Source organism: Petromyzon marinus, chromosome 56 (genome assembly GCF_048934315.1).
Source record: "Petromyzon marinus isolate PM22_M1 ecotype Great Lakes invasive population chromosome 56, UKy_Petmar_22M1.pri1.0, whole genome shotgun sequence".
Lineage (NCBI taxonomy): Eukaryota > Metazoa > Chordata > Hyperoartia > Petromyzontiformes > Petromyzontidae > Petromyzon > Petromyzon marinus.
This window is the reverse complement of record NC_133722.1, coordinates 2,162,887-2,185,863: the sequence shown is the minus strand read 5'-3', so window position 1 is coordinate 2,185,863 and position 22,977 is coordinate 2,162,887. Positions and strand designations below refer to the sequence as shown.

General features: G+C 48.1%; 1 protein-coding gene across 1 annotated transcript in view; it reads right to left on the bottom strand.

Annotated features, from left to right (window-relative positions):
- The window catches only part of LOC116954639 (bone morphogenetic protein receptor type-2-like), a 79,838-nt gene extending 72,960 nt beyond the window's left edge, over positions 1 to 6,878 (bottom strand). The window contains exon 1 of the mRNA XM_032975311.2: positions 6,389 to 6,878. Coding sequence (XP_032831202.1) covers positions 6,389 to 6,446 — 58 coding nt within the window. The 5' untranslated portion in view covers positions 6,447 to 6,878. The remainder of the gene's footprint in view (positions 1 to 6,388) is intronic.
- Positions 6,879 to 22,977: the final 16,099 nt, after the last annotated feature.

The following is a 22,977-nucleotide window of genomic DNA, read 5'->3' as shown; positions in this document are numbered from 1 at the left end:
GGGATGTGCCACAATCACAGCGGTGACATTGTGCAGTGTCACAAACACAGCGGTGACATTGTGTGGTGTCACGTTGTCCCCAGTGGGATGTGCCACAATCACAGCGGTGACATTGTGTAGTGTCACGTTGTTCACAGTGGGATGTGCCACAAACACACCGGTGACATTGTGTAGTGTCACGTTGTCCCCAGTGGGATGTGCCACAAACACATCGGTGACATTGTGTAGTGTCACAATCACAGCGGTGACATTGTGTAGTGTCACGTTGTCCCCAGTGGGATGTGCCACAAACACACCGGTGACATTGTGTGGTGTCACGTTGTTCACGGTGGGATGTGCCACAAACACAGCGGTGACATTGTGTAGTGTCACGTTGTTCACAGTGGAATGTGCCACAATCACAGCGGTGACATTGTGTAGTGTCACGTTGTCCCCAGTGGGATGTGCCACAAACACAGCGGTGACATTGTGTAGTGTCACGTTGTCCCCAGTGGGATGTGCCACAATCACAGCGGTGACATTGTGCAGTTTATTTGTTCGGCTATGGGGAGGAAACTGGAGAACTCGGAGAAAACCCGCGCAGAACAGGGGGAGAGAGAGAGAACTTACAAACTCCACGCAGAAAGGTGCCCGAGTCGGGAATCAAACCCAGGTCCCTGTTGCTGTGAGGCACAGGTGTTACCACTGTGCCACCCGTAGTGCTCTCTTGAGCCCAAGCGCTGGCACTGTAGAGGTGTGACGATGCATCTATTCGTCGATAAACATCCACGCGAGCGTAAAATCACAAACTGAGATTTTTGGATTCAAATATTTTGTACGTGGACGGCCCCTTCACAAACCCGCACTAACCAGCGTGGTGAAGTATGGTCAAACAACCCCCCGATCACTGCCATGGAGTGAGGATGCCTTCATCCAGCAATGGATTGGCAAATGGGATATACATTATTTATTATTACCACGTCCTTTAACGGCATCGCGTGGACCCCTAGCCACGAGTGGCCTCTCCATTCACCACGATGTTAAACATTGAGTTGTTTTAATTGCAAATTGTGGGTGGGTAGAGGTGTTCAATCGCTACACCGTGATACCACACCAGCTCCAACTGATCTGACAACCTCACACTCCAATACCACACCCGGTCCGAATGTGATCTAAGAACCTCACACTCCAATACCACACCCCATCCGACTGTGATCTGACCTCATACCCCAATACCACACCCCGTCCGACTGTGATCTGAGAACCTCACACCCCAATACCACACCCCATCCGACTGTGATCTGACCTCACACTCCAATACCACACCCCGTCCGACTGTGATCTGAGAACCTCACACCCCAATACCACACCCGGTCCGAATGTGATCAAAGAACCTCACACTCCAATACCACACCCCGTCCGACTGTGATCTGACAACCTCGACACCACACCAGGCCCGACTGTGATCTGACAACCTCACACCTCGACACCACACCAGGCCCGACTGTGATCTGACAACCTCACATCTCGACACCACACCAGGCCCGACTGTGATCTGACAACCTCACACCTCGACACCACACCAGGCCCGACTGTGATCTGACAACCTCACACCTCGACACCACACCAGGCCCGGCTGTGATCTGACAACCTCACACCTCGACACCACACCAAGCCCGACTGTGATCTGACAACCTCACACCTCGACACCACACCAGGCCCGGCTGTGATCTGACAACCTCACACCTCGACACCACACCAGGCCCGGCTGTGATCTGACAACCTCACAGCGCTCGAATCAGTGCCAACAAGGCCTGCGAGTGTCGCATCAGGAGGTGGCGCGCACCGGGGATGTCCGATGCCTTCACGAATTCGAGCCTCCGCTCGCCCGGCCCGTTCGCACACGTGACCCACACGTGGCCCACACGTGACCCACACGTGGCCCACAGGTGGCCCACACGTGGCCCACACGTGACCCACACGTGGCCCACACGTGACCCACACGTGACCCACACGTGGCCCACACGTGACCCACACGTGGCCCACACGTGACCCACACGTGACCCACACGTGGCCCACACGTGACCCACACGTGGCCCACACGTGACCCACACGTGGCCCACACGTGACCCACACGTGGCCCACACGTGACCCACACGTGACCCACACGTGACCCACACGTGGCCCACACGTGACCCACACGTGGCCCACACGTGACCCACACGTGGCCCACACGTGACCCACACGTGACCCAGCAGAGTACGACGCCCGATCTCCCAGGGCGATACGGTGACAATACCAAAGTGTGGGGCGGTCTTCATCCAGCAGTGGATTGACAAAGGGCTGCACATTATTATTACATTCCTTAACATTGGTGACGTGCAAATCAAATGATCGTATGTAAATGTGCCTGTATCACGCGGAGTCCCCCTGTATACGCAAAGCTGCCTGTGCGTCGTGCGTGCGTGCAGATGCTCACTCGTTCGTTTGTTCGTTTCTCAATCCACTTGTTCTGGTGAGGTTCGCGGCGGCAGCAAATTGAGTAATGCGTTCCAGACCTCCCTTTCCCTGGCGACGTACTCTAGCTCTTTCTGGGGAATTCCCGGGGGCTCCCAGGCCAGGCGAGCTACACGGTCCCCGCCAGCGTGCTCCTGCGCCGGTCCCAGGGTCTTTGCCCAGTGGGACGCTGCTGCTGCTGCCCTGTAGAGTTCCAGGGGGAGTCTACCGGGAGGCATCGTGACCGGGTGCCCGAACCACCTCGACTGGCTCCTCTCGATCCGGAGGAGCAGCGGCTCGACCCTGAGGCTCTCCCAGATTACCGAGCTCCGATCACGCAGAGTGAGCCCGGCAACCCTGTGGAGAAACTGAATTTCGGCCTCTTGTAGCCGCGATCTAATTTTTTTTGGTCATTACCCAAAGCTCATGATCATGATGCGTGTAACACAATAGTGTACGTATTACACATTTATATGTTCTTGTATGATTCTATATATATATAAAACTCGAGGTATATATATATACACACACACACAATCCTTAACAGACTGTTGGGGCAAGTGCTGTGAGTCAGCATGGCACATAACGGGTGGGTGGCCAGCACCATGCCTGGCCGTCTTTGTCTCCCGAGTGATAATGGTTACACAAATCGTACAAGGTACTCATTTGACGCCGAGTCAACCTAGGGGAGGCCCATGATCAACACTAATCGTCACCGGTGTTGGCCGCGAGCGAAAAACGAATTCGGGGTGGCTGGGGTTCGTAGCGCAGCGCGCTAGCCACTACTACTACACTACCGCTCCCGCACAGATAGACAAAGTTCCCCCGTGTAGCCTGAACAGACTGTAGGGGCAAGTGCTGTTAGCGAGCAGCACCTATGAAGGCCGGCACGGCACACGAGGGGGTGGGTGGCAAGCACCAGGCCCGGCCGCTTTTGTCTCCCCAGTGGCGATGTTTACACCACACCACACCAGGTACTCATTTGAGGCTGAGTCGACCTAGGGGAGGCCCAGGACCGGTTCAGATAATCGTCACAGGTGTTGGCCGTGAGCGGGAATCGAACCCGGCTCGCTCACTTCGTCCTCAACACACAGGGGAGTGAAACCGCACCACATGTACTGTAGTTAATCACGTACTGTAGTTAAACATGTACTGTAGTTAAACATGTGCTGTAGTTAAACATGTACTGTAGTTAAACATATGAAAGACATGCAAGGATCGTCCCTAGTCTTGTGTGGGATGGCGTTTTTAAACGAGGAAAAACAATGCGCTGTTAACGGGCCTGTGCCCGAAACGTCGACCATTATATTTTTCATCGAGGTTTCTGTTGTTGTTGGGTTATATCCAAGGCCGTAGCCATGGAGTCAACATTGAGGGGGGGTGTCAAAATCTTCCAGGGGGTCTGGGGGTCCCTCCCCCAGAAAAAAAATCTAAAGTTGAAAACTATTTTCCTGCCTCAAATATTAAAAACTTCACTAACACATGGGATGTTACAATAATGTCTAATAGTGTAATGTATTTACATTGCTCTGTTTTTACTTTTTTACCTTTTCTTGTTTCATTGTATGTAATGGCAGAGATTAGGGATTAATAAAGTACAACCACAATCATATAAACAGAAATCTACGCATTGTTCAATGAAGACAAGTCCAGATATTGTGGCCAAGGTTTAGCAAATTGTTGTTTTTATTTACATAGCATCGCAATTATTATTCTCTCAAATATTTTGTATAGAAATATATTGGGGGGGGGGGGCATTTTGAGCATATTTGAATATATATTATAATTACGGCCTTGGCTAGATCGCGTAAATATAAAATGTGCCGTTAAACCTGCTACCACCCGACACAGCCACTAAGTAAGAGGAGTCACTTAAACAGAACTAGTAACTGCTACTCGTGGTAATTACGAGTCCTAGTTACTCGTGCAGCGCACCGGCGATCAAACCACAAAAAAAGACCTCTATCATGGATGAAATTGCTCGCAAAAGGCGACAACGTGTTACACGATCACATTTGTTTTATTTTAAAAGCCACGCAAGTGTTGTTTTTGACACGGAGGGTGTTTGAGTTCGTCTGTTAATTGTGTCAACATAGCAGCGGAAGCAGCAGGAGCAGTAAATAAACCTGGTTCGTATGAAGGAAGAATTCCGTCATTAATCGATCGAATCTAATTTGCGACCTCCAATCTACTCGAGTAAACGGAACTTTTGCTCAGCATTGGCGCCTACCGCTGTTACCGATGAGTCCTAATAACGACAAAACGGGCGTGGAGTGTCTCACACTGGCACGTGCTATGATTGTTTAGCGGCGAGTATCACGTGGGGTTCAGAGTATATTCTGGCGAGTGTCACGTGGTGAGTATAGTGGTGGTGGTGGCTGCAACGATGAATGATGAGTCTTAATAATGACGAAACCGATCCACAGTTACGTCTCTTGGACTGATGCGGTGAGATTTGAGAGGCACCCGTTTGTGTCAACGCTCTGGGTAAAACGAGTCGATCCTCCCTTCTCTCACATCCGAATGGATCCCCTAAAGCGTCCACGCCCGGCCGCCTTTGTCTTCCCCCCCGGTGGCGATGTTTGCTACACGCGGCATGGGGTTCTCATTTGAGGCCGAGTCGATCTAAGAGAGGGGGCAGGATCGATCCAGACAATCGTCACTGCTGTTGACCGGTGGCCACGTGGAGCGGGACTCCAACTCGGGTGGCCTGGGTTCCGCAGCGCGCTAGCCGCTGCGCCACCGCTCCCAACGGATTCGTAAAGAGCCACGGGGACACCCCCACGTGACGTGTGGTGAGTGTCGTGGTGAGTGTGGTGGTGGTGAGTGTAGTGGTGAGTGTGGTGGTGAGTGTGGTGTGGTGAGTGTGGTGGTGGTGGTGAGTGTGGTGGTGGTGAGTGTGGTGGTGGTGAGTGTAGTGGTGGTGAGTGTAGTGGTGGTGAGTGTCGTGTGGTGAGTGTCGTGGTGGTGAGTGTCGTGGTGGTGGCGAGTGTGGTGGTAGTGAGTGTGGTGGTGGTGGTGAGTGTCGTGTGGTGAGTGTCGTGGTGAGTGTCGTGGTGGTGGTGAGTGTCGTGGTGGTGAGTGTGGTGGTGGTGAGTGTGGTGGTGGTGAGTGTCGTGTGGTGAGTGTCGTGGTGGTGGTGAGTGTCGTGGTGGTGAGTGTGGTGGTGGTGGTGAGTGTGGTGGTGGTGAGTGTCGTGTGGTGAGTGTCGTGGTGGTGGTGAGTGTCGTGGTGGTGGTGAGTGTGGTGGTGGTGGTGAGTGTCGTGTGGTGAGTGTCGTGGTGAGTGTCGTGGTGGTGGTGAGTGTCGTGGTGGTGAGTGTGGTGGTGAGTGTGGTGGTGGTGAGTGTCGTGTGGTGAGTATAGTGGTGAGTATAGTGGTGAGTGTGGTGGTGAGTGTCGTGTGGTGGTGGTGAGTGTGGTGGTGAGTGTGGTGGTGGTGAGTGTCGTGGTGTTGAGTGTGGTGGTGGTGAGTGTCGTGGTGAGTATAGTGGTGAGTGTGGTGGTTGTGAGTGTCGCGGTGAGTGTCGTGGTGGTGAGTGTGGTGGTGAGTGTGGTGGTGGTGAGTGTCGTGGTGGTGATTGTGGTGGTGGTGAGTGTGGTGGTGGTGAGTGTCGTGGTGGTGAGTGTGGTGGTGGTGAGTGTGGTGGTGGTGAGGGTCGTGGTGGTGGTGAGAGTGGTGGTGGTGAGTGTCGTGGTGAGTGTTGCGGTGGTGGTGAGTGTCGTGGTGAGTGTCGTGGTGGTTGTGAGTGTGGTGGTGGTAAGTGTGGTGGTGGTGAGGGTCGTGGTGAGAGTGGTGGTGGTGAGTGTCGTGGTGAGTGTTGCGGTGGTGGTGAGTGTCGTGGTGAGTGTCGTGGTGGTGGTGAGTGTCGTGGTGAGTGTCCTGGTGAGTGCCTCCTCCTCCTCCTCCTCACCCACGGCGCCGAGTAGCGCTGCCGCCAGGAGGCGATGGAGCCACACGCGGGAGGACATCGCCGCCGCCGCCGCCGCTGCTGCTGCCGCTGCCGCGACGTCCGTGTGGTTGACGATTTGGGACTTTCCTCCAAGAGCACGAAGTAGCGCAGGGGAAGGGAGCCAGCAACCTCCAGCAGTACCACCACTAGCACTACCAGCAGTACCACCAGCACTACCACCAGCAGTACCACCAGCACTACCACCAGCACTACCACCAGCAGCACTACCACCACCAGCAGTACCACCACCAGCAGTACCACCACCACCAGCACTACCACCAGTACCACCAGCAGTACCACCAGTACCACCAGCAGTACCACCACCAGCACTACCACCAGCACCACCAGCAGTACCACCACCAGCAGTACCACCACCAGCAGTACCACCACCACCAACAGCAGTGGTAGCAGCAGCAGCACCAGCAGCAGTGGTAGCAGCAGCAGCAGTGTGTGCGAGTGTCCCACAAGGAGGCGCGGTGGTTTTATCGTCTCGGCTGCCCCCCCCGCTCGCCCTCCCCTCCGGGGCTCGCGGGAGCCGCGAGGGCCGCGCCGCCCCCCCCCGCCGCCTCTGCGCGCGTGGGAGCGGCCACGCGTCCGCTCGGCCGCTCCTCCTTCATGCCGTGACCAGCAACAGCTGAGAGGGCATGGGAGCGACACTCACAACAACGAAGCGGAGCGCCGGGCCGATAAAGTGCTGCTAGTTTGCGCTGTGAGGGGGGGGGGACTATATACTATTAAAAAACTGATAGCTCAACAAAGCGGACGCATAATGTGTAAATGTATAGCAGCCAAATAATATAATCTAAATTAATAGCACACAGCTGGAGCGTCTGCCATCGCATCCCACGCAGCCAACCCACGGCACCCGCGGACACCTCGACGCGACCCCAGCGTGCGCCGAGGGTGGCACAGCCATCGTGGTGCCGTCGCCGCCTCTTCAAAGGGCGAACGACGGTGGTTTGTTTACGTTGCGCAAACATCAGCACTGCGGGAAGACAAAGGCGGCCGGGCGTGGTGCTGGTCACGCACCCCGTCGCGTGCAGTGCTGGCCCTCATAGGTGCTGCTACTCGCTACTCACAGCACTTGCCCCACCGATAGGCTTGTGTTTTTTGAAGGCTATACGGGGAATCGTTGTCTCTATTAGCATGTTTAGTGAGGGTGATGGGTGGAAATTCAAGAGCGGTGGGAGAGTAACATTGAGACTTGGTGAGAGTATCCTGGTGAATGTCAGTGTATGGTCGAGGTGGTGAGAATTAGAATATTTATTTCTACTGCAGGAGGAATCCGATGAGCTGTAAAGCTCGCTATTCACAGATGTCCAGTAGGGGCACGGGCGCACGAACGTTACAACAACAAACAGGACAACTACACGATAGTAGTGTAAATTACAAGCAAGGTCAACAAATCACCCAACACACAACACACAGATACACCACTAAACCATCCCCATCCTACCAGGCCTCTGAGCTTTGAAACTATTTTTCAGAAGCGACCTGGCTACCACAAATGATCGCTCAGCAAAGTGGCTCCCATCATTTGGATGACAACTGTTGCGTTGTGAGGAGGGTGGAGTGGTAGTGAGCTTCAGCCATTCTAAATCCACCGATGGACGAAGCCGTATCCACGCTGCATTTAAGAGCGTCGTATTTTCACCATACTTCACCACGCTGGTCAGTATGGCTTGGTGAAGGGAATGATGACAGGAGTATAAAACAACAAAAATAAAAAAAATCACGACGTTTCGGCCACAACACAAGTAGCCTTCTTCAAGTGAAGGAACAAAACTGTCGGGACGAGAGCGCTTCAATGAACGCTGCTAAGATTCGCAGCGTCTTTTAAGCTAGGTGATAGAAGTAAAGCGCCTTGACAAAGGAGTTTACATATCAAACAGGAGAATTTAGCATTGTTGTTCCTTCACCTGAAGAAGGCTACTTGTGTTGTGGCCGAAACGTCGTGAATTTTTTGTTGTTTTATACTTTCTCGTGACTTTACCGAATAGAACCAAAGAGTATGGATCCTTGCAGTCACGAAAGCTTCAAATCTAGAGATGACAGGAGTGTTCCGATATCACGAGAGTTTGTGTTGTCGAAGCAGCTGAGAACTCAAAAGAGATCAGGTTGAAGTCGCATTTGCGAGAGTGAACTGGGTCACCAACATTACAAAAATGATAACATCACAACAGAAAGTACAACAGTAAAGTGAGTAGAAATCAGAGCAAAAAAAACAACGTACAGAAAGAAATCGAAAATTGCCACTCATGTTAGCCGTGGCTGGGATTTGAACCTAGATGGAGGCTTGGAAACCCACACCCAGTCACGGGACTATTTTTCAGGTGAATCTTGCATTGATTTTTTAAATTTAAGATGATTACAGGGAAATTGAGTGTTCAGGTCCATACGGCGTACAACCGTTTCAATACGGGCAAAAAATAATTCACACGGCCGAGTGCGTGAATCCACCTTTCAAACAAGCACAGCAGCATCAGCATGCACGATCACAGACAGTAGCATGATAAGTCGCATCATCGACACCAATTATCAGTTTTTGTTTAGCAACATAATTTTTTATTTGTTAGTGTTTCTCCCTTGTGATGGGACTTTGTAGGATGAACGCTGAGATTTATAACGGCCCGGGGTGACCAATGAGGTCTGAATTGGTCTGTAATAAGATAGGGCACTGACAAGGGGTTGACAGCTGTGCGTTTATCATGCAAGTGGGAGGAGAACCCCCACTACATCCCCGTACAGACAGCGACAAATAGCGATTGGTCCGCACTTGCTGGAGTTCCACAACATTCTTGCGGTGATCCACCAACCCCTCGTTACTGCCCGCGCAGTGCTGGGTCACAGGGCAGCAGCGGTAAACACCGCCACCACCCACCACAGCCACCACCCGGCTACCGGTAGCAACACGTGGCCTGTAGCAGCTGCAGCTGCAGCAGCAGGCATGCGGTCTCAATTTAAAAGTGCTGCCGAATTGTTTTCACAGGTTTCGCTCGGCTCCAGCAAGCATGGAATATGTGACAGGACGGCACTGTACGAGCACGCTGCCCACTGGTGCGCGCTGCGTGAGCGATGGAATAATAATGCACGCGACAAGTTACCACCGACTCGAGTTTCCCAAGGGCACTTAGAGGTTAGAAAAAAATGACAAAAGGTTAACCCGTTCGTCAATAACGCTGGCCCCCACAGAGGGAAATAACATAACGGGCGACGTTTCAGGCAATGGTCCTGCTTCATAGTGGGAAGATCGAAAGGGCCGAGAGAGACTGAATAATAGCTGGAGACTGCACTTTACACAGCACGTGGCCCTGATGGAAATGTAATGTTCGGTGTTTCAAGATTAACGTTCCTGGCACGTGAGCAACGGATCAAACCGGTAGTTATTTAGTAACAAAGGGGCAGTCCATAAATGACGTCACGCGATTTTGGACGATTTCGACCCCCTCCCTCCTCTCGTCACACAGCGTCATAAAAAGTCAGACCCCCCTCAAATATGACGTCACAAAGTTCTGCCCCCCCCAAAAAAAACATATTTCCATTTTGAAAATAAAACATGCTTCAAATCGCTTTAAACTATTGTCATTGTAGTGCGTATTTAATGTGGCGCTGCACTCTGATGTTGTAGGAGAAAACATTTATTAAAAACGAGGCGTTGGAAAGCTTAAATTTTGCATAATATTCACTTGAAAATATTCAACGTCTAACTAAAACTGCAGATGTTCAGAATATTATATTGAAATTATCTTATAATGATAAAATATTAAAAGTAATTATAACTATAAAAATACTTGAAACTTTGTGGTAGAACGAAGCAAAATGGAGAGTACAAATATAACAATTATATATTCTTTCCACAGAATGAAAAGCCCTGGTAGAAAATCATTAGAATCAAAATGTTTAATAACAATCATTCAATGTATGCTTCTCCATTCTCCCATGGAGAAGCAAAATGCTCCTTCATGGAATAAATAAAAGGTGACTTTAGCTAATTTAAATAATCAAATAGTTAATAATGAAAATGTATCAACATTTGTGTTGTTATAACAATTCAATATTGTCTTCTTCTAGATTTGAAGCTTTCGTGACTGCAAGGATCCATACTCTTTGGTTCTATTCGGTAAAGTCACGTTGGTAAAAATAAAATAACAAAAATCACGACGTTTCGGCCACAACACAAGTGGCCTTCATCAGGTGAAGGGACTGGACTGTCCAGAGGACAGCGTTGGAGTGAAGACAGCAAGCCCAGGTCGCGTCCTTTAAGCTGTGTGGGAGGAAACAAAAAACTCCTTTACAAAGGAATTAGCATTAAATGAGTTACTGGACCGCCAAGGGGGGGGGGGGGGGGGGAGGGGGCGGGAATTTACATAATGTTGGTGTGAAGGGAAATAAGCTGCTGTGAAAGTTTGGGATAACACTACTTGAAAAAATATACTGTACCATTGAAAAATAGTTTAATGTTTGGTTTAATTTAGAACATCTTTCCAATGATTGCTTAATTTGAAATCATCCTCTCGGTTGAAATTGTGTCTGTGTTTGTAAATCTGAATTGCCTCATGGACAAATCTCTGATAAAAACCCGTGGGTTTGCAGAGAACCTTGGTATCGGAGAAAACTATATCGTGATCACCCACAGCGTTGTAACAGTGATCAGCTACGGCAGAAGAATTCGTTCTGCCGTGTTTCAAATCTGATTTGTGCTCGCGAATTCGGTCAGAGACATGTCGTTTCGTCTCCCCGATATAGCAGTCACTACAGGTGCAGCTCAATTTGTAAACCCCGGGGTACTGTAAGTCAGGAACGACATCCTTCACGGATGGGATCAGGTCACGGATTTTGTGTACTGTATTGAACCGCACCAGGATCTTGTGTTTGTTTAGAATTTTGGAGATCTTTTTAGTAACGCCTGCTATATATGGTAGTGTGATGGTTTTGACTGGAGTATCAAGTGGTTGTTTCTGTATGGAGGGAGAAACAGCTTGGCGGATGGTACGGTCAGAGTATCCGTTTCTCTTGAGGGCCAGGTGTACATGTTTTAATTCACTGGTCAGGTGGTGTTAGTCCGAAATGCAATGTGCCCTGTGGTATAACGTTTTGATGAGAGAATTCTTTTGAGCTGGGTGGTGGTGGGAATCAGGTTTCAAGTAGGAATCTGTGTGGGTGGGTTTCCTGTAGACAGAATGCCCCAGTGAGCCATCAGGTCTCCTCTCAAACAGAACATCCAAGGAGACCTGGGGGTGCTACCGTTGAAAAGAAAAAAAACTGCCACCCATTTTTATAGTAAACTAATAAAAAAACTAAAATATAAACTACATCAATGTTATCAATAAACTCTATATACTCTCCAATCAGCTGAGCTACTAACAATAAGTCGTTATACATTACAATGCCATATGGCGAAAAAATGGGTGCTACCGTTGAAAAGAAAAAAAACCGCCACCCATTTTTTCGCCATATGGCATTGTAATGTATAGCGACTTATTGTTAGTAGCTCAGCTGATTGGAGAGTATATAGAGTTTATTGATAACATTGATGTAGTTTATATTTTAGTTTTTTTATTAGTTTACTATATGGTATTCATTATATAGTGTAGTGTATACCCAGTTACTTTATGTTAATAGCTCAACTTATTGAAGAATATATTGAGTACATTTATTATATTGATGTAGTTTATACTTATTTTTTCACATCGGTTTATTGTATGATAGTTGGGTAGTTGCAGTCCTTTAGCGTCCACATACTAAATGCCTCTGTTGATATGTAAACTTTGACTTTAACATAGCTATTTCTGTGACCAGTCACATGCTAATCCCTCACATTAGCATCATGCTAATCTCCCAGTTACATGCTAATTTCTGACTTTAGCACCCTGCTGATCCAACACTTTAACACAGCTATTTCAATGCTAAATTCTCCTGTTGATATGTAAACTCCTTTGTCAAGGCGCTTTACTTCTCCCACCTAGCTTAAAAGACGCTGCGAATCTTAGCAGCGTTCATTGAAGCGCTGTCGTCCCGACAGTTCTGTTCCTTCACCTGAAGAAGGCTACTTGTGTTGTGGCCGAAACGTCGTGAGAATTTTATTTTATCATGTTTTATTTTTATTATTTTATTTCCATTCTACGTGACTTTGCCGAAAGAACCAAGAAGATGGATCCCTGCAGTCACGAAAGCTTTAAATTGAAATTCAATATTGATTTTAAAGGTGCATGACGTCATTTATGGACGGCCCCATAACCTTATATTGCCAAAATAAATCACTGAAATTACTTTCATCTTATATACATTTCGCTTATATTGTTGGCTTTATGAGACATACCATAGCCATTGAATATTAAATGAGTATATATTTATCTTTCAGATATTGACGGTACGTGTTAAGTAAACGTTGGCAGTGATTCTAAATGTGGATCAATTGAACAGTGTATAAACGACTCTATGTTCCCTTTCTGTAGATTTAACTTTGTGTCGTGTTATCCCATTGTTTCATGTTATCCCATTGTTTCATGTTATCCCGTTGTTCCATGTTATCCCGTTGTTCCATGTTACCCATTGTTTCATGTTATCCCATTGTTTCATGTTATCCCTTTGTTTCATGTTATCACTTTGTTCCATGTTATCCCTTTGTTCCATGTTATACCTTTGTTTAATGTTATCCCTTTGTTTCACGTTGCCCATTGTTTCATGTTATCCCATTGTTTCATGTTATCCCGTTGTTTCATGTTATCCCGTTGTTCCATGTTATCCCGTTGATTCATGTTATCCCGTTGATTCATGTTATCCCGTTGTTTCATGTTATCCCGTTGTTTCATGTTATCCCTTTGTTTCATGTTATCCCGTTGTGCTATGTTATCGTAATGATGGTGACCCAGGTGACTCTCGCACATGAGACTTTATCCCGTCCTCGCGAGTTCTCAACGAGGACGGTGGCCCACGAGAACATGCAGCAATGGCCCAAGGTTGCGGCTTGGACGGGGGACGCCGAAGGGGCACAGGGGCCCACGTGGCGGGAGTGGAGCTGGCGGTTGCGTTGTACGGCCGAAGGCTGCGCGCGACAGGCTTCAGGAGACGGCCGCCTGATTGGAGACGGCGAGAGGAGGAGCCCTTTCCGCCCTGGAGACCCACGGCCACCTGCTTCAGGTGTGGTTGGCCGGGCCACGTCGCAAGAGCGTGCCGGAGTGCTAGCGGGACGTTGGCGGCACCACCGACGCCCTCCACCCTGCCGGTAACCGCTCCCCAAGCCCCACAGGATCCGAGCCTCTGAGGTCGCCTCGTGCGAGGGATCAGAGGCTGGAGCCCGGTCAAGTTCTGCTGATGAATCCAGGGAGTGGCCGCGCCCTCGAGGCCGTTTGTATTTTCCCCGGAGCCCCAAGAAGTGCAAGATCCTGCCCAAGGCGGGGGACCGGCGTCAAGGTCCCGGTTCATGTGAGCTACGTTCCGGTAATGTGGACTCTCCCTTGTGCTGTGTGATTTGAGGAAAATGGTGTGGTAAGGGTAATGGGTCGTATAGTGTTGTGTGTTGGGTGTTGTTGTTCGGTGGTTGTTGCGTGCGCCACGCGCCAAGTTGTGCTCGGGTGGATCGGTCGTTTTGCTTGTTGGTTCGCGGGGACTGTTGCGACAAGATATTTTTTTCGGGTGTATTTCTTGGGGCGTTTTGATGTTCCTCTGTTGTGGGATTGCTCTGCCTTTCCGCCCAGTTGCGTTGCTGTGTATCAGCCGGGACAAGGTGGGGGGGGGGGGAGTGATGTAGTGTAATAGCGCAAGCTGGTGGACAGCAGCAGCAACTGTGGTGGACAGACAGTACACACGCCGGTGAGGGCGTGCATGGCGTGTTGGCAGGGCGGAGGAAACAGGGCAAGGGTCATGGAGGACCCCGTCTGGAGGCCCCTGGAACCTGCTAGCGGGTTCGAGAAGGGAGGCGCGGCCAGGGCGGAGCCAGGCCGAGCTGGGAGTATTAAAGGAGCCGAGAGCGGGAGCTCGACGCTGCCGGTTCTGGGATTGGATTGGTCTCGTTGTTGCTGACGTCTCGTCGCCGTCGTCGCCGCCGTCTTCGCTCGATATTGCGCTGCCAGATAGTTGTTGGCTGTCTCAGTCAGCACGGTCAGTGTTAGACGGTTAATGTTGTGTACAGGCGAGGCTAAGCGACTGTAGAGAGTGTCTAGACGAGACCGTGAATGTTCTAATAAAGGTGCCTCCTAAAAACCTTGTATGAATCACTGACACTACACACCCATCATTACAGACACACATTACACACACACACGCTCATTACACACGTGTGCTCATTACACACATACAAAGGCTCATTACACACGCACAAACGCTGCCTCACACACGCATCACGCTCATCACTTACACCCCTCACTGCACCACTGTAACCAGTCATGACAAGTAGGGGCGACACAGATGTTCGCTGTGCTGAGTTTTTTTTATTAGAATCTTCGGCGTAAATCTAATTCAAGATACAATCAAATCTCGTTCAACTCGTGTAATTGGCACGTAATCAGATAACGTGAACAGAAGGATCGTGATTAACATAAAGGGAATTCGTCCATTGGTTATGCTCGATGTCATTAATACGCGATACAGCTGGTGTAAGTTTAGATTTTTGGTTCCGTTGATAACCACGTAAAGGAAAATGTGCGAGATGCTCAGAGTCAAATGGCGGTACGGACGAAAGGGGATGTTCGTGTGTTCTGTCTGTAACATCGTGAGATTATCCACGTTGTCGCGTTAATCAACAAACGCTGAACAGTTTTACTTGTCTACTTGTGTCAGTTTTACTTGTCTACTTGTGTCATTGTATAACAATAACCCCCCGTCCCCGTCCCCGGTTCACGACGACGAATATCGAAACGACATAAATCGAAGTGGTTTATCAGGGTAGAAGTAGTCGTAGGCGGCGGTGAAGGCTGAGAGGCGAAGGATAACGAGAAAGGACGGAATGACGACGATGCTGTCAGCGACGTTTAGAGTGTGTGGCTCGGGGGGGGGGGGCGATGCTAGTCTTGGTAGCAGTGTTAGTAATAAAGTGACGACGTATTTGCGAAACGACGTAAACCGGGGACGAAGTAAATTGGGGTATTACTGATACTGAAATATTGTCACGAGGAGCGGTGGCGCAGTGGTAAAAAACTAAACTTTTTTACTAAACAATTTTTTTGACTAAACTCTTTTTTTTACCAGGTAATGCCCACTGAGCTATATATCTTTTTCAGAAGCGACCTGGTCACAAATGATAGCTCAACGAAGTGGCTTATCGTCATATGGAATTTTAGTGCAACCAAATACTCCTAAACGCGTGATTCTGAATGTGGAGGGAAAAATCGGACAGAGGATCCGGAGAAAAATCCACGCGACCACGGGGAGAGACAGACAGAACACGCAAACTCCAAATATACAGCAGGCGTCAGGGTCGAACCCGCGACCTCCTGTATACCTGGCGAGGTAGTTAACATCTCGCCACCATCAGCGGCGAGCGCTGTTCCAACCGCTTCGAGGTGCGACTCTGAACACGCAAATTAACCCAATTACAACACTAGATTCAACACTATTAATTAACGTATCTATAAATCAAAATAGTAATATTTAACGTATATGGTATCTCTACCAAAACCAGCCATATAAATGGAATGTTAAGATACAAATAATCAGTGTTATAATATAAAGCTTTGTGCCGTATTGTAAATTTTTATTTTACAGCCCTTTATTGTATGAAAACCTACATATGCCGTGTCAGTTATGAGGGATTGTACGTATGTTGAACTTCTTTCGCAACGTATGTAGCCAACCGTGCTAATCGGAGGTGCGGTGTATGTGTGTTTCGAACTTCTTTAGCACCGTACCTAGCAAACCGTGCTGGTCGGAGGTGCGGTGGACGTATAATGAACTTTTTTCCGCACCATACGTAGCCAAAACGTGCTAATCGGAGGTGCGGGAAATTATTCGATCATACTTCACCATGCTGCTCCGTGGGAATTTATGAAGCGAGGAGCCCAGTATGAATTCAGATATCACCCACCCACTGATGTTAGCCGTGATGGTGGTGACCTGAACTCGGGCCGGGAATTGAACTCGGGCCCCGTGTCCACTGCAGTTCGTATAACTGCAGCATCCAGACGTCGTGTCAACACTCACATTGGTATCTGAGTATACAATGTAACTGCAACAACTGCTCACGACACACCACCCCAAGTGACACCACAGCTTCAAGTTTCTCACTCATAAAGTCAAGTTCTTAACAAATACAGCAATGCTGCAGTGTCCCCTCGTTATTCACGAACTTGCTCAGTGCGATGGCTATCCACAAATCGAAGCTGGAACTCTACACGACTAAGTGCATCGAGAGAGAGAAATAAAGTTATGAGATAGAGCGATAGAGAACTTCTCGAAGATTTAGAAGCATCTGCTGACGTTGCGCGCTGTACAATATTCGTAGAGCCAATATCATTATCCGCAAACAAAAAAAAATCGATATTCACGAGCATCTCTGGACCGTATCCCTCGCGAATAATGAAGGAACCACTGTATCGCATTGTTAAAGCCTGCCCGGGTTGCAGGGCAGTGCCACCCCCTGCAGGGGTTCCCAACGTCCAGTCCCCGTCACGCTCCCCGCGCGTGTGCCGCTCTCTCTGTCCAAACGGATAGTCCTGGGGCCAGACCAGATATCGGTACCACCCAAGGTGGAAAAACTTCAATGGTGCCATCTTATTTGTTACACCAACAGAAGTAAAATAATGCACGATAACCTTTCCAAATGAGCAGCTGTTTCGTTTTTTCCCGCAGGCAACCTGTTTTTGCACATATCGCAATCACGCCTATTTTCCCGGACGCTACAAATAAAACATTCCAACACCTCTGCTGTTAATTAAGACAAGAAATAATTTACAAAATAGATGTTTGTCCCCAAGGCATGTATTTCATACATATTCTTGCATTTATTCACGCTTGTTCTTCAATTTCAGTGACTGGAATAGATTGGCGCCGTCTGTTTTCCTTCTGTTTCTAGCAGCTTGTTTGCTCATGATCATTTACTGGCAGGTGAGGCAAGTACTGGTGGTTCTGTATTATGTCTATGAAGTCAAGATTCTATGAAGTCAAGATATCTAAAGTGCTAACTTTACCCTCAATGCATTGTTAATGTACCTGTTAAGATTATTAGTTAAGGCCAGGTGCTACAGGCAAAATAATGTTTTTTGTTCAGTTTGTCAATTTGTATATTTTTTATATTTTGCTTCTATAAATTGTATACTTTCATAACATGCACAAAATTATTCCCATTAACTTTGTAACTTTGTTATTGGTAATAATTGATTATTAAAATCATAAAAACTATTTCTATTTTATAAATAGTTCGTTTTTACGATTTTATACAAACTTTGCCAAGTAAACAAAGCCTTAAAATAGCGTTTTTTAGCATCGTTCATCGCAATTTGTCTCCGCATTTTAAGAAATAACCTCGTTGAATTGCCTTTCATTGACAAGCTTATTCTCTGGAGCAGATGTCTAGCTTAGTCATATATGGCTATTTGCTTTGCTGTCAAGGCAATAAGAGGGGGAACACAAGATGACGGTCATCCCTGACAATGTAGGCTATATGCCTACCATCAATGCTCCAGCGACACAAATGTCGACTGTCAACGAGGTGCTTAACCAGTCACTGAGCGTCATGCGGTACTTAAGCCTGACAAAGATTGGCTGCATCTTTGACCAAGCCCTGCATGCAAAGGCTGTCGATATCACATGGAAACACTGTGACAAATCGCATGATATCATCGTCAGGCTTGGGGTATTCCACACCATCTACACACTGCTGGCCATAATAGGAAAGCGTTTCCAAGATGCTGGACTCCAAGATCTCTGCATTGAGTCTGGCACGATTGCAGAAGGCTCCATTGCTGGTGTTATGGATGGCCGCAAGTACAACAGGGCAGAGCGACTACACAAACTCCTGTGTGAGGCTCTCGTGCGACTGACATGAAATGGTTTCCCGTCCTGGTTGGAAGCAACGCATATGAACGACATGGTTCACCTGGATGAGACACTGAGGACCATTGACAACCTTGGGAAAGAAGTTTCACAAGCCGCTTTGAAGGAGGTCCTCGAGAACAGCTCATGTACACGCGTCATGGAACTGTTTGCAGTCTACCGCGAGTTCCTCAGAGGTGGAAACGGCAGCCTCTCGAACTTCTGGACGTTCTATTTGGACATGGTTGAAATCTTGTTGTGGCTCATCCGAGCGTCCAGAGAGGGAGACTGGATGCTACACTTGGCAAGCATTCGAGCAATGATCCCATGGTGCTTCACTTATGATAGGATTAATTATGCACGCTACCTCCCCTACTACTAAGCTGCCCATCACACACCCAGATGTGTCCACGGAATTCATGGAAGGAGGCTTCTCAGTTCAACTGAGCTCCACCAATCCTTTTGACCCGAATCCCTGTTGACCAAGCTATAGAAGAAACGGTAAACAAAGACACCCAGACAGCTGGAGGGACAAAGGGATTCAGCTTGAAGCCAAGAGCCATGACCAAATATTACTTAACAGCTGAGTACAGAAGCATGTACCTCGGACAGCTGAGAGACCTGATCGGTCAAGGCAGGTCCAAACTGTCCCATCCAGATCTACAGGGTCCAAGGATCAAGAGAGATGAAGCAGATGCCCAGTCTCTCATTGACCTTACGGACAATAACTGGATCAATCCTATGTCCCCTGATGAGACAGATCTGGTTAGCCTCTCCACTGGCACCATGGCTCCACCTGATGTGACCAGGGATCTCTTGAGAGCTCTTGAGATTGGAGAAGAGGCCTACCAGGTATTCAAGCAAATAAGGTTAGCTGAGGACCCACCATCTGTGAAATTCCACGACAAGATGACCAAGCAAAGTCTGAAGACATTATCCAATAGCAGCACAAAAACAGCACGTGGAAGGCACAGAATGTGGTTCTGAAGGCAGATAGAAACTTGTTCAGCCACATGATCCTGGTGGCTGAAAGCAGGAAGGTGAATATGAAGGATGTCTTTGCCCACCTACTGGGCCCACTGCCATAGGCACTGGCAAATGCTGATGGGTCCCTACGAAAAAAGAAACAAGGCTGCACTTGCCAGAGAGCTTGAAAATAATGCGTCTCCTGCAGAAGACATCCCAACCCCATCTACTTCCATCATTGATGGGATGAGCCTGGTCCAAACAATGAACGGCAACATCAAAACTTTGCATAGGTGGCAGAGTCAGCCTTGACCCAGGTCCTCCACGAGGGGGCACAAAGTTAGAGGATTGATGTCGTTTTTTATGTCTATCGACAGACTTCGATCAAAGATGCTGAACGACTGAACCGGGGTGCAGACACCACTCTCCAGTACAAGAACCTTGCAGGGGGTCACCACGTCCAGCAGTGGAGAACATTCCTGTGCAGTCCCTCCAACAAGACCAGTCTCATCAAGTTTCTGGTGGAAGAGTGGAAACTCCAACTCTACAGAGAGATGCTGCATGGCAAGGTGGTGTACATGACATGTGAGTAAACCTGCTACAAATTGACAGAAGGTGAGTGTGAGGAAGTAGCAGAGCTGCACTCCACGCATGAAGAAGCTGACACCCGTCTGCTCCCGCATGCATTGCATGCAGCAAATGTGGGCTCAAAAGCAGTTATCATCGCAGCTGGGGACACTGATGTCATGGTACTTTGTCTTGGCTTCCAGAAGGACATCACCTGTCCCATCTACCAGAAGTGTGGGACACAGAACCGCACGCGGTTTGTCGATATCAGCAAACTGGCAAGGTCACTTGGAGACAGCATCTGTGACAGCCTAATTGGCTTACGCGCCTTCACAGGCTGTGACACTGTCAGTGCATTCGCCGGTCGAGGGAAGCTGAATGCCCTGAAGATCGTGAGAAAGGACACTTCCTGCTAAGAGACTTTTAGTCGACTGGGGCGGTCATGGAATGTGAACGATGAGCTGCTCCAGACAATTGAGCAGTTCACCTGCCGCATGAACGTTGCTAAGAGCAGCACTGGTGAGGTGAACGAACTGCGCTACACCAGCTCTTCTGCACCAATAGGGGAGAAGTCGAGTCCAGCCAGCTGCCACCATGTAGAGACTGTCTCTTCACGCATGTTCAACGAGCCAACTATCAGGCAGCAATCTGGAAGTGCTGTCTGCAGGCTAACCCTGTGGTGCCAAGCCCCTATTGAGTATGGATGGACAGACGATGATGGCAAGCTGGCCGTTTACTGGCTGCGCTCCCCACCCGCACCAGATGTGGTCTTGGAAATGCTAGCATGTCAGTGTGTGCGTTCATGCAGAATGCCAAGCTGCACGTGCCTGTCAAATGGACTGACATGCACAGACATGTGCAGATTACAGACCTGCAGTAACCAAAATCTGCAGGATGATCCAGAACCTGACTTTGAACTCGTGGAGTCAGATGACGAGATAGACGGGCAGTTTGACGAGTGACACAGGGCGGTGATTCTGATGGTATTACTGTGGTAGTAGTAGTATACATTGATGCAGTGTGGTGATTCTGATGGTATTACTGTGGTAGTAGTATACATTCATGCAGTGTGGTGATTCTGATGGTATTACTGTGGTAGTAGTATACATTGATGCAGTGTGGTGATTCTGATGGTATTACTGTGGTAGTAGTAGTATACATTGATGAAGTGTGGTGATTCTGATGGTATTACTGTGGTAGTAGTAGTAGTATACATTGATGCAGTGTGGTGATTCTGATGGTATTACTGTGGTAGTAGTATACATTGATGCAGTGTGGTGATTCTGATGGTATTACTGTGGTAGTAGTATACATTGATGCAGTGTGGTGATTCTGATGGTATTACTGTGGTAGTAGTATACATTGATGCAGTGTGGTGATTCTGATGGTATTACTGTGGTAGTAGTAGTATACATTGATGCAGTGTGGTGATTCTGATGGTATTACTGTGGTAGTAGTATACATTGATGCAGTGCGGTGATTCTGATGGTATTACTGTGGTAGTAGTAGTATACATTGATGCAGTGTGGTGATTCTGATGGTATTACTGTGGTAGTAGTAGTAGTATACATTGATGCAGTGCGGTGATTCTGATGGTATTACTGTGGTAGTAGTAGTATACATTGATGCAGTGTGGTGATTCTGATGGTATTACTGTGGTAGTAGTATACATTGATGCAGTGTGGTGATTCTGATGGTATTACTGTGGTAGTAGTAGTAGTATACATTGATGCAGTGCGGTGATTCTGATGGTATTACTGTGGTAGTAGTAGTATACATTGATGCAGTGTGGTGATTCTGATGGTATTACTGTGGTAGTAGTATACATGGATGCAGTGTGGTGATTCTGATGGTATTACTGTGGTAGTAGTATACATTCATGCAGTGTGGTGATTCTGATGGTATTACTGTGGTAGTAGTAGTATGCATCGATGCAGTGTGGTGATTCTGATCGTATTACTGTGGTAGTAGTAGTATACATTGATGCAGTGTGGTGATTCTGATGGTATTACTGTGGTAGTAGTATACATTGATGCAGTGTGGTGATTCTGATGGTATTGGAATAGGTTTTTACCCTTTTAACTGGCACAAAAACTGACACCTTCATTCAAGGCATCATGTTTGCAATGACCACAACACAAGCAGTCAAAATGCAAACAAAAAAGACAACTCTGATAATAATATGCACTGTCTGATGGTATTACTGTGGTAGTAGTAGTAGTATACATTGATGCAGTGTCGTGATTCTGATGGTATTACTGTGGTAGTCGTATACATTGATGCAGTGTGGTGATTCTGATGGTATTACTGTGGTAGTAGTATACATTGATGCAGTGCGGTGATTCTGATGGTATTACTGTGGTAGTAGTAGTATACATTGATGCAGTGTGGTGATTCTGGACTTGGTTACCCTTGTTAACACCATCTAAGTACACACAGAGCTTGATAGCAATAATGTAACCTTCTTCACATATACCCATTACTAACGATATTTATGGGATTACATGTATCATTGACTAAGTATATGCGAATGTCAATGTTTATAATCTTCAAGTAGTTCCTTACCTCACTATGATATTCCTTATTATCCGGTGTTTTCATTGTGTATGTAAACCAATAAAGACCAGTTTATGACCTAACTGGCTTTGGTCTAGGTAGTTTTTCAGTAATAATGCCAATTTCATCGTACCTGGACGCCTGTCATAGGGCGTGGGTATAAAAGTCACGGCAACTACAACTAAGCTGCCACTGCGTAAAGGCTATCATATCAGAATATGAGCCAAACACGTGAAATATTACAAAAATCAAACTAGATGTTGCCACCTGAACTGGTACCAGGAAGTAATTTGTTTGGGGTTTGGGCCCCATGGACTCCGAGCTATCGTTGGGCGCTGCGCCCCGCTGCTGCTCATCCCCAGGTGGGTGGCGGTCGCCATGGAGACCTCCCCAGGGTAATGACGCTCCTCAACCCAACTCACCTACCCCCGTGTGCCGTGCCCGCCTTTATAGGCGTCATGGTTATTTTCTGGTTACGTGCATTTCCCCCCCCC